Genomic DNA, 15,564 nt, shown 5'->3' with positions numbered 1-15,564 from the left:
AACCTCTCTAATGACAATACGGTCAATCTCAACTATGAATGGCCCCATTACCAACCCTGGGGCGCCCCGCCCACATAGACCACGCCAACCCAAAATTGCCTTTTACTATTTTTTCTTCATTTCTACACGGATTCACTTCAAATTGATACTGAACCTCTCTTATGACAATACGGTCAATCTCAACTATGCATGGCCCCATTACCAACCCTGGGGCGCCCCACCCACATAGACCACACCCACCCAAAATTGCCTTTTACTATAATTTCTTCATTTCTACACCAATTCACTTCAAATTGATACTGAACCTCTCTTATGACAATACTGTCAATCTAAACTATGCATGGCCCCATTACCAACCCTGGGGCGCCCCGTCCACATAGACCACACCCACCCAAAATTGCCTTTTACTATAATTTCTTCATTTTTACACCGATTCACTTCTAAATGATACTGAACTTCTCTTATGACAATACAGTCAATCTCAACTATGTATGGCCCCATTACCAACCCTGAGGCGCCCCTGGGTCAAACATGCCGCGTGGCGATACGCGTCGGCCTTTGCCGCGGCATTTCTAGTTAATAAGATGAATTCATATTGGCTTTGTTATCGAGCTCAAGACAGCCGTATTGGCCTGAGGCCGCATGCCGAAGCACCATACGGCTGTCTGAAGCTCAATAACAAAGCCAATATGAATTCAACTAATAAATGACAATTTTATTAATTAACTTAATAATATTATTCTAATTTCAGCAAGAAAAATCGGTCCAGTAATCGGACCCATTCCCAATAGAAATCAAAGTACTGACAGTACTGGTGTGACGATGCTTTTGAAGAGGATGGATATAAAAGCATCAATTAAAGTTTATCTACATCACCACAATTGTGTATGTGGGTACGAAAATTTTGGGTACAAAAAAATGGGTACGATAATTTTGGGTACACAAATTATGCGAAAAAAATGGGTACAAAAAAAATTTGGGTTCGAAAAAAAAAAATTGGGTATGAAAAACAATTTGGGTACGAAACAAAATTTGGGTACGAAAAAAGAATGGGTACGAAAAATGTTGGGTACGAAAAATGTTGGGTACGAAATAAAATTTGGGGGTACGGGGAAGTAGTACACATGGGGAACTTGATCCATTCAGCAAAACTGGGAGGCGGGTTACATTCTCGATCAAATATAACAAGAAATATCTTTAAAAAGATATTCAACGTGTATTTTCTGTACCATTTATATTAAAAAAACGTTCTGTTACAGTAAAACGTTTGTGGGTTATAACATTACGTTACGTAGTAGATATATTCAAAACCTGACATGCTCTTTAATTACACCATGCTCTTTAATTTCACATGTATATCAAACCAAACTTTATTTTTCGTTGTTTCCTTTCCTAAGTTTATGATGTTATGTGTACAGACGTGATTTCACCTGCCCATGTGCATGAACATATAATTTTTCTCTTTTGATTATTGTTTTTTCTCTTATCATGGTTCAAACAGAATTCTCAAACCTAAATTCAAGCACTTTTTAAGGACTTTTCAAGGCCAAATTTTCATTTTCAAGGCCGAGAACCGTACGTTAGTTTCCTTAAAAAAGCGCATTTTCAAGCAAGTAAATATCATTTATTTGCTCAAACAAATTAAACTTATTCCACAATAACTCATACATGTTATTTCTAGTTATTACATACCGGTTATCCATCCTTAACTCAATGAGTCTCACATACAGTTTGTCAACCAGTTCTGGATATTCAGCAGTTCCGATTAATTTGTATTTAATTTTCCATAATGCCCCAATAAAAACAAAATGATAAGTGTCTAAGGTATACATTAGGTAAAGGAATAAATTAACAAAGTTTTAGCAAGAAATCTTTTGTAAATAGCTTACAGGGTGGAAAAATGCAGCAAAAAGTTAACCGGAACTGATTGAATGAGTTATGTTTTGAAATGTGCATATGGATATAGAAGGCTTTACTATTTTCAAATAAACTTTTTGCTGATTGAAAACAAATGCTATGACAATGATTTGAAATACTAATTCTGTAAGCTGAATGTTTTTTTCATAATTTTCCTAAGGTTGAACTTTAATTGGCTATTTTTGACAAAAAACTGCATATGCCGTCTGACCTAACCTGTTATCATACAAAATAGATTATTACCCTTTATTTTAACATCTTCTCACATTGACACTAAATCCCGATAAAATTATTGTGGTAAAAAGAATAAATGTTTTTGCCGGGCGATTCTAAACTGGTGTACTGACTGTATGTATTTACTTTTTAAAGTTATTACAAACAAACACATTGCTTCTCAATTTCATGTTTTCTTTGTGGGTTTCCCCTTTCTCATGGCTTTTCAAAGCGCTTTACACCATCCCCCGACATCAACGGTCCTCATACAGACAGCCGAAAATGTGCTTTTTGAATGTCATTTGTTTTCTGTACCCAGGAATATTCAGTTAACCACCCTGGTTTGAAATGACACTTTCCCATCGCTGCGTTTTCACTCGCGAAAATTGATCACAATGGAGAATCTCTGACGTAGTACACATAATCTGTGACGTGCACACATAACGTTTCGTACTCAATAGTGTACGAACTTATATTTCGTACTCAACTTTTTGCGCGAAGGAATTTATGATAAATTTTCGTAATATTTCCCTTAAGAACGATTTAAGTTTATAATTAAAGCAATGATACATGTAATTTTGAGCAGAAATAAACATGTTCAAGGCTTTTTTACATGAAATAAGCACTTTTCAAGCACTTTTTCAAGGCCAACCTTTATTCAAGGGCTTTTCAAGCCTAGGACTCGTTTTCAAGCACTTTTCAAGCCCTGTGCGAACCCTGTCTAATTCAATAAGCTTAGGCGTGTTTGTTTGTTAAGTACGGCAATAATTTCATGATGATTCCCGAAAGGAGGTATGAGCACATAGTCGAATACGACTTGAATACGTGAGTTCGCCCATGAACACATGGTTCAGGTTAACTAAATCTCCGCGATATGACCTAATATGTGTTTAAAACAGCAAACACTATCCAACAAACAAATGAATTATCAAACATAGTGTGTGCACTGATGTGGCTCTGTAATTCCTGTTTGAAAAGTTTATAAAATATGCAAAATGAGAGAGCACGCAGAAGAGCGAGTTTTTATAGATATTGTACAGCTATTATGCTGTTTATATACCATACTCGCTATAACGTTTACAAATGATCGCGTTAAACGTTAATTATACACGTCTTCATTCGCAATGTATTTACAGAATCACGACAAGTGTCAAATACAATACAGAAAATGCATAGTTGTTTCATTGATCTATAAACATATAATGGATTGAATATAACGGATTTAAAATTAACGTTTTCAAACTATTATTAAATCTTTTTCCCAGAATATGCTGTCCTATTTATAGCTGAGCTTCCTTTACCTTTATCAATGATAATCAGCGAGGTATGCCGATTAGAAAAATCGAGCTATCTCAATCGGACTGGCTTGGTCTTTTACATAGGTCGCCATTGTGAAGAATTTTTTCATGGTATGATTACTTAGACGAGCTGCTTCGCAGCATCGTCAAAAAGTATATACATTTTTCCCAAATGGGAGCTAAAAAATCCCAATGGAATGTCTCCTTTTTTTTTTTAAATCTTAATATTTTGTTCATCTCCCATCCCTATAAGTTCAACCTTAATTAATATAATACTGTGCACACTTGAACCCTTATTTTTGAAGCATTTTTTAGCAAAACAACAACAACACTAATTTTCCCAATTTTAGTCAAAACGCCGCAAAATTATCTCAATCCAAAGGGACCCGGGCCCATTCCCAAAACGTTGAAAATAAAACACTGAATCAAGTATGAAGTTTTGAAAAGTAGCAAAAATTCTGTTCTATACAACTTTTTTCCTGTTTATATTCCCATGCAAAATGCTTTGAAAATGTAATGTACACCCAAATACCTTTTAAGAGATATCTTGTTAATTTAAAACGAATATTGAATATTGTTGCAAGAGGCAACATATGTTCCATGCATTTAATTGCAGAAGAATAATTATTATTTCATTAATATTGTAATATGAAGGCGATATTACTGATAAAGCATAGGAACAATACCATTTAAACTTAGTATGTGACAAAAGATGCTTTCGACACATTACATAATGGAAGAACACAATTTGTCAGGTCGCAAAATTATGCAAAATTTACCTGAATAACATTCCAGCCACACTGGATTCACTACCATTGTTTTTAATACAACTCAGAAAGACATTAAGGATTGAAAACTTACTTATTGCCATTAGGAATTGCATTTCTAATCTGTAAATCCTCCATGATTTTGAATTAGTTTTGCTTTCGGCGCTCATTGTAGCTTGAAAATATACAAAGTTGTTATTTATGTACATATGTTCAAATATTGAACCTTACTGTTGTGGTTACACTGCACAATTGTTTTTGTCGAAAAAGGGAGCTAAATATATAAGGGGCCGAGTGCTTTAAGTAAACTGCAATATTATATTTTTAAAGATTAAAACTTTTGCACCAAAACTAAGCATACAACTTCAAAATGGTGTCCACAATTGTCGAAATTTTTGATTCTCATATAAGGCAGAGTTTTTCCTGGTTTCTGATTGGCTGAATCTCGTATTGGCCGACCTTTTTCAGTATTGGCCGTGTTTTTCCATATTGGCCGCCTTTTTCTCGTATAAGGCGAGTTTTGAGTTTTATTGGCGAGGGTCAACTTGTATGGGGCAATCAAATTGAACACATTCTCGTCTAATATTATAAAGTAACTTAATAAAAGTCCATATAAAGCTTGTGACCCTTGAAAAGTTTTGACCCCCAGGGGCATGATTTGAACAAACTTGGTAGAGAACAACTACACGATGTTACATGTCAAATACCAAACCTATCACCCTTGGTGTTTCAGAGAAGAACATTTAAAGTTATTTTCTTGAAAAATCTAAGACAATCTAGTGACCCCTGGGGCGGGGTCAGTTTTGACCCAAGAAACATGATTTAAACAAACTTAATATAGGACCACAAGAAAAATTACACCCCAAATATTGAGCCCCTGACCCTTGTGGTTTCCTAGACTTTCAAAGTTTTCTTTTTTAAAATATTTTTCAAGCTCCACTGAACTCCTTATTCATCAAGTTGGAATAATTTGAACATATTTGATAGAGTGTCACTTCTTCTGCGCCTGCCCATATTCACACTGCATACACACTTACTGCCTATACCTATCCTGTACCACCTTTCTCCTTCTGCCTACCTCCTCCTCTCTAGCCTTAATCTTCTTCTTCTCCTCCTCATACTCAAGCTGCATTCGCACTCGCTGCTCCTCCAGACGACGGTTCTCTTGCTCTTTCTCATTCCTAACCCGTTCAACCTCCAACTGCTGCAGACGACGCTCTAGGTTGCTCACCTAAGTCATGTACATAAAAACTGTTGTCTGCAGGCTTTATGATATTAGCATAAAAACTGTTATGTGCAGACTTTATGATGTTTGCCTAAAAACTATTATGTGCAGACTTTATGATATTAGCATAGAAACTGTTATGTGCAGACTTTATGATGTTGGCCTTGAAACTGTTATGTGCAGACTTAATGATGTTTGAGTAAAAACTATTATGTGCAGACTTAATGATGTTAGCGTCATAACTGGTATGTGCAGACTTAATGAAGTTGACCTTAAAACTGTTATGTGCAGACTTAATGATGTTGGCCTAAAAAGTGTTATGTGCAGACTTTATGATGTTTGCTTTAAAACTGTAATGTGCAGACATAATAATGTTGAAATACAAATAAATAAAACAAGAAAACCCTAAGGCAAGCCCAATTTTGAACTCAATGGAATGATTTGATGACCAACCTATAAGGGTTACACACCAAATATTGAACACCTGACCATTGCGGTTTCAGAGATTTTTTTGTAATATACGATATAAGTCTACATAAATCTTGTGACCATTTGATGCGGCCAGTTATGAGTCCAGGGGAATGAGTTGAACATCCTTGGTAGCTAGAACAAATATATGCCAAATACACATGCTCTTGCCCTTTGACTTTTAGAGAAAAGGATTTTAAAAGTTATTTACCCCTTTGAAATGTAACCCCTGGGGATAGCCAGTTTTGATCACAAAAACAGTATTTGAACAAACTTAATTTAGGACCACCATACAAAGTCAGACATCAAATATTAAATCCCTGACCCTTATAAGATTGTCAAAGTATTCTTTTTCAAAATATTCTCTTGCACCTTTGACCTCAATTTCCAAAATAATTTGAACAAATTGCAAAGAGATTCAACCAAGGATGATTCCTGTGAAGTTTGGTATAGATCTGCAGAGCAGTTATGGAGAGGCGTTGAGATGAAAAAAGTTAATGGGTGCAGACTGACGAGCAACAGAGTCCTTTAATCTCCTTATCAGCAGTATATGTGCTTACATGAGCAACAGAGTCCTTAAATCTCCTTATCAGCAGTATATGTGCTTACATGAGCTTTAAATAAACAGATTAAGATAAATAAAAGTCCAACTTAAATTGAATTTTTTCAACAAGTCAGAAAATGAAAAGTTTTATACCTGATTTCGAAGCTCGTCTTTAAATAATTCTGACTGGTCTTTCTCAGCATCCGTCTGCAATAACAATCATATGTGCTTAACTTCATTCTACAAAGCTTGCCCAATATATGTGTAACCTTTTATAGCATATGTGTATTAAATTTACTGCAGTTATGGATATATTTTGTTCACAAAATTTTGAAATGAACTTTATATAAATATTATTAGTATGCAATATTCTAGTTGATTTGTGGGTAATTTTCATAAAATGTTACACCACAATTTTTTTATATACTATTTTATAAATATATGACCATGAATCATACGAAACAAAATATCAAACTTTGGTCGTTATATTTGTTGTCAAATTTTGTTTTTCTTTAAACATCAAAATAATCGATTATATTGATTGTGTCCAACCGCCATATTGAAAATAATGGTTCTTCTTAATATGTGGATTCTGAATGGCTGTCCCAATTTCACGATTTGCGTGCTATAAATAGCCTTTAAACTGACATTGAAGGTGAGAGGTTAATTTCTTGCAAAAAAACAGATTTCAACAGACGATGTAGCATGGAAATACTCATAAATAAACTATTTTTTGTTACTTAAAAACACTATATAGACAATAAATTAACGAGGCAATATTTGATAAGAACGTATGGAGTTATGATGTATCACAAAATTCACCTGATTTTGTCACATTTTTGATCAGCAAAACGATGGTGACTGTGTCGAAACTTCTTTCTGTAACGAACTTCATCATATGCGAACGTTCTATCTATCAAGGGATTTCACACAATCTCTATACCCACAACTCAAAAAGAACGCACGACTAAACAATAACTTACCATATCATTTATCTTTACAAATAATTGCCATCGTTCATGTACATATTGTCATGGTTACTTTCGTTTCACTACTGTACTTTAACGTGTATTATGCGCAGTGTGGTAACCCCTAATTTCAATATTATACAACACTGCTTATGAGTGAAAAATTCATTTTGCAAGCGTATTTATTCATAATAAACACCATGTTTTTTTCCAGAATACTTCACCCTATTATCTTGCTGGTTGAAAGGGCTGTTGTTGACATACCAAACAGCGGGTAACTGTAGGTGTGAATGAGGTTGTAGCAGTTTGTATAGCAATAAAACTATTTGAATAGATATGAAAAACATGTTTTCATTTGAGTTTCACTTTGTAATAGACAACACTTGTGGAGTAATTTGAGACTGAAAGTGACACTTGAGAATATGAAATTAATGATCACATTGATTAGCGTGTGAAAATATTGAACGTTGAATAGTGTTGGGTTAAAATAGTATCTGCACAGCAATCAAAGTATTATTAACCCTTTGCATGCTGGGTAATTTGTCATCTGCTAAAATGTCGTCTGCTGAATTTCTAAAATTAGCGTTTTCTTCGATTTTTTTAAAATAATACTATCAGAATAGCAAACAGTTTGGATTCAGATGAGACGCCACATTCTGTTTGCAAAGGCCTTCAAAATTCGGTTCCAGCACTGTAAGGGTTAAAATCCCCATAAAAGCGGGGTTGTTAATCTGTTCACACAATGGTTTTTAAAGTAAAATACCCTGATCAGTAAGTGTTATTTTATAAATTGTAATTTTAAGAGTGACGATTATGGAGAATTTTTTTGTCTGGATGCTTAAGACATCAAATTGAGACCACTGTGACGAAATACACATTAACTTACTGAAAAAAACTATCCTTTACACAGGAACTTGAATATTCTCGAGACAATTTTCAAAAAATGTGTCAACTGTTCAGTGCCACATAACATATGCTCATGATCATAAAAAGGCTTCATGTTTTGAATATGAAGTAACAGTTATCCATTAAGTGACACTGGTCAACGTTTTAGTCACAAGATCAACTGATTTCAAGTCCACTTTGCAAGTTTTCTTTATAAGATATCTGTAGTTCCTCCATTTTGGCATAGGGAGGTCACACACAAGGAGGTCAGAAAAATAGCTGGATGGACAATGTGAAAGGGTGGACGTCCCTACCATGGATCAGCTACTCCCAGAAGCCCACAACAGATCTTCCTAGCTGAGGAGCTCTGTGTGGTCGTGGCTCATTTCCTCCCAAAGGATTAGGGAATGATGATGATGATTTATGTGCTATATATCTTTTGAATCATTGACACCTTTAACATTTAAACTAGTTTATTAAATAATGTTTCATCTGATTGTTATTTGCAGATGACTTTTATAAAAATATTGTACTCTTAAATGCAATTGAAAGCATAACAGGTAAAGATAAATTACATAAGTAAGTCATAAGATAAAGATACATGCAAATGCAGGTTTATTGAACATAGAAATTTACTTTTACTTTGTGCATGTTGCATTCAATCTAAATTTAAATTCACTTATCCCTTTGTTGTTAAAATTTAATTAGAACTGTGCCTCACGCCCTTGTGACCTTAAAAATGCATGAAATCTGAACATGCACAATCTCAAAACATAAGAACCATTGAATGAATGCTGTATGTTTAAAATTTTAGATGAATATCTTCGGAGAACTCTGTGTCTGCTGACAAACTGACAGACAGATGAACATGCTGATTCAAGTATAACCCCTTTGATAACTACCTTTGTAGAGGGCGTGTAACAGTAACAATCATTACAGCAAACATTTCGTCCATATAAAGTCCGTACCCTGAATGTGCCTTCTCTCATTGGTTTTTTCTTGTCATCATTCCAGCCTACCCTCCTACCCGACACATTGTCGCTGGATACGTGCCCTTGTGCACCAGCTGTGGAGGCGTCCCTGCTTGGCCTGATGGTCTCCTGACCCTGGGAAGGTTTCTTGGCAGGCATTTCTACTGCTTTAGAAGTCTTAGAAACTCGCTGCTTAATGGCTAAGGAAGTTAAAAGAAGATTTAGAAATGTGAAATACATTATTTTCAGAGACAACACCCAATTCTGTGTGTTCTGCTTTTTTTTTTAATTTGTTAAACTTTAGTTTTACTAAACGGTGTGGAAAGTATGAGCTAAATAAACAGTCTTTTTGAAGCCACGTCATAATTTAGAATCACAGAGCAACTTTCTACAATGCAGATGCCTAGGTGAATAGTATAGTTTGCATTTTCAAACAAAATTCAACCTCACGATGTCATACAGAAAAATTTCAACAAAAATGTGATTTTTTCCCCAGAAATACATTTTATCTACTGGCCATGAATCAACATCAAATATTAACTTAGCTGGGCTGAACAAAGACATATTGAAGATATAAAAAGATTCTGTTACCTGCACTTTTGTTCAACACAAGATTCTTTGAGGGGTCCTTATTACCTGGTTGAGGTCTACTAAAAAGATACAACATACATTTAGCATCATTATAGTTACTTTTCCAAGAATCTAAACTTTTGCGACATTTTCAACATACATGGCATATGTATCGAAAGGATTGCCTCGGTTTTGCAAGTTCTGTCCCAGCATCCCTCTGAGATTCCATTTGTCCGTATCAACATAAATAAATAATTACACAATGCAGTCTGTACAGTTAATACCTGTATCAGTCCTAATCAAAATAATACCCATTAAATATGTGTCAAAGTCAAGTTGAAATGATACCCTGCAAGCAATTGTTTTGTCTATAAGTGTACTCCATATTTTTGCAATAACAAAACATTCATTATTTATCAGATACAACTATAATGCCCTACAGATTTATGCAATGCGCATCTGTAATAAAGGCATTAAGTTGCCTTTGTGTAATGTAACCCACAAAAGAGGGTGTGTTTGAGTGTTCTCCCTTGTGAATGGGTTTGGTAATCTTACAACTGTGTTTATATCAGTATATTTAGTGATATTTCTTGGATTTCTTGATTATTTTATATTTCACAAATATTTTTTTTTAATAAAAATTATATGTAAAGTATTTTTATGCTTTTGATTAAAATTTAAAATGCAATTGACTGGCAATTCTAATGAAAAGTCTACTATTTAAATTACCAGATCTAAAAGTTTTTGCTTTTTTTGGCAGAAAAACAATTGTATTGGCAATCTTAAAGTGTCCCGCTCAACAGGCAAACATTCTGACTAATAGTGCATTGTCCTGTTTTGGCCTTCAATAATTATGGCATTTATAGTTGAACCTTAAATTATGAAATAGTTGGAGGATGTCCAGTAAAAGTAGCAGTGTCAATGCTACATTCTTTTGTTTGATTAACACTCATTGATGTGTAAAGCAATCTTTAGATAACAGACTTTATAAAGTTTGGATGAAAACTGTTGGCCAAAATGACTTTGCTTTAAAAAAAACAATGTAAGCAATAGTACCATTACATAAAAGTCCCTGTGTTGATGAGATCATCCTTCACACATAGCTAGCATATAATAAGTCAACATTCTCAACAATATTGGTAAAGATTTAATAAAATCAACTCAGAATGAGGAACAGTCAAACCAGCTCATTTTAAAAAATTCAGAGTTTGCTGCTTATCTGACATACAAAGAGTTTTGTGAACATAGTTCAACTGTTAGGCAGTGAAAACATCTATACCATTAATTCCATGAAAACCATTTTTATTTTACTTTTTAATTTTGTTATGAAGTATCAATTGGTAAATGAGTTATTTTAACAAGATAGTTATATTGAGTGCATAAATCTGTCACCCTAAAATAATATTCAAATTTGGCATGTAATGACTGAGTTGAAAGTGATACTGTTGCATTACCCATTTATAAGATACACTAATTCCCAACTCCACGCACACTTTGTATCTTATTAGCCCGGCTGTTTTCGGAGAAAACCCGAGGTATTGTCATAGCCAGCTCGTCGTGTCCGTCGTCGTCCCCTAAAACCTGAACATTTTGTTACGGTTTTGAACATTGCTTCTAAACTAAAAGTGCTTCCACCTACAACATTGAAACTTCATGTGTAGCTGCACCTTGACGAGTTCTACACACAACACCCATTTTTGGGTCACTAGGTCAAAGGTCAAGGTCACTCAGACAAGCTTTCGCATTCGAGCGTGGCACCAGTTATGCGATGCTCTTGTTTTACTTATAGGTGTGAAGCTTTCTTCCGTTATTGACAAAAACATTTTTAGGAAATCATGTTCTAAAAGGAGCAACATTAACATATCATGGAGTGTACCAATATTTTCATTTGAGCTGTTTCAATTATAATGTTTCAACTATATCTGAACTAACATGATTAGACTACTCATCGCTTTTCTTGAGTTTATCCTCCTGAAAGATCAGATTTTAAGGGAATTAATGCCCTAAAACCATATAATCCAAATTTTCTGGTAGGGTAACTGTGTCCTTAGTCAAAGTTTCAATTGTTTAAATATTGCATGTATTTAACAAGAGCACCGCCTTGCGGGTGCAGACCGATCATCTATTTTCCTTTTAAAGGTTAAGAAAACTATCTCAATACTTCAATAAAAAAAGATGGATGGGTGGGGTGGAGAGGTGTGTATAGTGTGGGGTCATTTATTACATTATCTTCCAAAAATAAGAAATAACAAGGGCTGTTTGTAAAACATGCATGTCCCCCATATGGGCTGTCAGTTGTAGTGGAAACCATTGTGTGAATACGTTTTTTGTTACTGTGACCTTGACCTTTGACCTAGTGACCTAAAAATCAATAGGGGTCATCTGCGAGTCATGATCAATGTACCTATGAAGTTTCATGATCCTAGAGAGAAGCTTTCTTTTGTTATCATCCGGAAACCATTTTACTGTTTCAAGTCACCTTGACCTTGACATTTGACCTAGTGACCTGAAAGTCTGCGAGCCATGATCAATGTACCTATGAAGATTCATGATCCTAGGCGTAAGCGTGCTTGATTTATCATCATGAAACCGTTTTTCTAAGTTGAGTCACCGTGACCTTGACCTTTGACCTAGTGACCTGAAAAATCATAAGGGGTCATCTGCTAGTCATGATCAATGTATCTATAAAGTTTCATGATCCTAGGCATAAGCGTTCTTGAGTTATCATCCGGAAACCATTTTACTATTTCGGGTCACCGTGACCTTGACCTTAGACCTAGTGACCTAAAAATCAATAGAGGTCATCTGCGCGTCATGATCAATGTATCAATGAAGTTTCAAGATCCTAGGCAAAAGCGTTCTTGAGTTATCAGCCGGAAACCATTTTACTATTTCGGTTCACCATGACCTTGACCTTTGACCTAGTGACCTGAAAATCTGTAGGGGTCATCTGCGAGTCATAATCAATGTACCTATGAAGTTTCATGATCCTAGGCATAAGCGTTCTTGAGTTATCATCCGGAAACCATTTTACTATTTCGCGTCACCATGACCTTGACCTTTGACCTAGTGACCTGAAAATCTGAAGGGGGTCATCTGCGAGTCATGATCAATGTATCTATGAAGTTTCATGATCCTAGGCATAAGCGTTCTTGAATTATCATCCGGAAACCATTTTACTATTTCAGGTCACCGTGACCTTGACCTTTGACCTAGTGACCTGAAACTCGATAAGGGTCATCTGCGAGTCATGATCAATGTACCTATGAAGTTTCATGATCCTAGGCATAAGCGTTCTTGAGTTATCATCCGGAAACCATTTTACTATTTTGGGTCACCGTGACCTTGTCCTTTGACCTCAAAATCAATAGGGGTCATCTGCGAGTCATGATCAATGTACCTATGAAGTTTCATGATCGTAGGCCTAAGCGTTCTTGAGTTATCATCCGGAAATCATCTGGTGGACGGACATACGGACCGACATGAGCAAAACAATATACCCTCTCTTCTTCAAAGGGGGGCATAAAAATGCAAAAACAAAATAAAAATACTTTTTTTTTGGGGGGGGGGGGATTCTTGGGTGGGATAGTTGGACAGTCTTTCAAATATAAAATAATAAAAATGAATATTTTTTTTTTAAACCATGTTTCCAAACAAAAAGGTGGGCAGGGGGGGGGAGGTTGGGTTGGATCGGTGGGGGTATAGTGTGAGGGTGTGGTCATTTATAAGATGATCTTTAAAAAAAAATGAAAAATAATTTATTTGTATTTTTTTTTGGGGGGGGGGGGGCATCGGGGATGGTTGGTTTGGGTGGAGCCTATCGTAGTATGTCATGTATGTAAGAGTTGTTTTGTCAAAGTATCAATCAAATCTGATCATAAATAACGAAGTAATGGCAATTTTTGCAAAATTTAATTATTTGACCTTGAGAGTCAAGGTCATTCAAAGGTCAAGGTAAAATTCAACTTGCCAGGTACAGTTCCCTCATGATAGCATGAAAGTACTTGAAGTCTGAAAGCTAATGCCTTGATACTTTAGAAGTAAAGTGGATGTAAACACAAAATTTAACCATATATTCAAAGTTACTAAGTCAAAAAAAGGGCCATAATTCCATCAAAATGACAACCAGATTAATGCAATTAACTTGTTCCATATAGTCCCCTTATGATAGTTTGTGAGTGTTCCAAGTCTGAAAGCAATAGCTATGATACTTTAGGAGTAAAGCGGCCCAAAACACAAAACTTAACGAAAGTTTCAATTTTCTAAGTGTAAAGGGGCCATAATTCTGTCAAAATGCCAGTCAGAGTAACATAACTTTGTCTGCACCGTCCCCTTATAATATTAAGTAAGTGTCGCAAGTATGAAAGCAATAACTTTGATACTTTAGGAATAAAGTGGACCTAAACACAAAACTTAACCAAATTTTCAATTTTCCAAGTATAAAAAGGGCACATAATTCTGTAAAAATGCATGCCAGAGTTATCTAACTTTGCCTGCCCAGTCCCCTCATGATAGTAAGTAAGTGTACCAAGTTTGAATTCAATAGCTTTGATGCTTTATGAGAAAAGTGGACCTAAACAAAACACTTAACCAAATTTTTAATTTTCTAAGTATAAAAAGGGCACATAATTCTGTCAAAATGCAGGCCAAAGTTATCTAACTTTGCCTGCCTAGTCCCCTCATGATAGTAAGTAAGTGTACAAAGTTTGAATGCAATAGCTTTGATACTTTATGAGAAAAGTGGACCTAAACACAAAACTTAACCGGACGCCGACGCCAACGCAGACGCCAACGCCGACGCCAAGGTGATGACAATAGCTCATATTTTTTTTTTCAAAATATAGATGAGCTAAAAATGAGATTTATTATAAAACTTTACAAACAAAGGCTTTTTATAAATACCTGGAGTCCACTTTCAATTTCTGTGATGTTCTGTCTTTCTCTTTGGATACAGACCATTTATTTTCATGTTCCTTTCCAAGAACATTATGACCTGTAAACAACTGGTCATGTAAGCCACAACACTTCTTACAGAATAACTTGTCACACGTTTCACAGTAAACCTCAGCAACAGTGCTCTTGTCTTTGCAGGCACTACCACTACATAAATATTCACGAACGAAATCAGAACCCTTCTCAATAGAAGACTGAGAAAATGATGCCATTTTGTAGTGTATTAGTAAAACGCAAACTGCAATTTGTATTTGCAAGTAAAAATACTCAATGTATCTCTGTCAATATAGAAACCTATTCCACAAACACAGTGGTTGATTTAAAGTTTACCTTTTTTAAAAAGGTGTTTAACTTAACAGGAACAAATCCGATAAACAGCTAAGAGTGCTATGATCTCTGTACTAATGTGCAGCCCAATTTTGTGTTACCAGTAAACAGTGTAACTATGTTAACTGACTATCACATGATTATGAAACCAGTAAAAAGCCAATCAATATTCACTGAACTATCACGTGGGCATTTGGAAGGTGTTAGGTTTCCTAAAACTGTACTATCACACAGACCATTTTACATTGAATAACATTTCATGCATGTTCTTTGGTTTAATAGTTTACAAATTTATTTCCCAATTGATCACACAATTCAATCGGGAACCTAATTGACACTTAATAGGGTACATTACTTTATAAAACAAGTCCATCTTTGATAAAGTATGCATTAAATTGTTGCTTAATTGACACTTAATGTCTTGTTTTTGTTATTGCTTATATAACATTGATTTTTAT

General features: G+C 35.1%; 1 protein-coding gene across 1 annotated transcript in view; it reads right to left on the bottom strand.

The window, feature by feature from the left end:
- The window catches only part of LOC127864801 (myosin-11-like), a 29,526-nt gene extending 14,183 nt beyond the window's left edge, over positions 1–15,343 (bottom strand). The window contains exons 1-5 of the mRNA XM_052404679.1: positions 14,729–15,343; positions 9,848–9,906; positions 9,254–9,456; positions 6,586–6,639; positions 5,274–5,426 (exon numbers count right to left, since the gene is read on the bottom strand). Of these exons, the coding sequence (XP_052260639.1) occupies positions 5,274–5,426; positions 6,586–6,639; positions 9,254–9,456; positions 9,848–9,906; positions 14,729–14,991 (732 nt within the window). The 5' untranslated portion in view covers positions 14,992–15,343. The remainder of the gene's footprint in view (positions 1–5,273; positions 5,427–6,585; positions 6,640–9,253; positions 9,457–9,847; positions 9,907–14,728) is intronic.
- Positions 15,344–15,564: the final 221 nt, after the last annotated feature.

This window comes from Dreissena polymorpha, chromosome 1, assembly GCF_020536995.1.
Source record: "Dreissena polymorpha isolate Duluth1 chromosome 1, UMN_Dpol_1.0, whole genome shotgun sequence".
Classification (NCBI taxonomy): domain Eukaryota; kingdom Metazoa; phylum Mollusca; class Bivalvia; order Myida; family Dreissenidae; genus Dreissena; species Dreissena polymorpha.
This window is presented reverse-complemented; position numbering and strand designations above follow the sequence as displayed.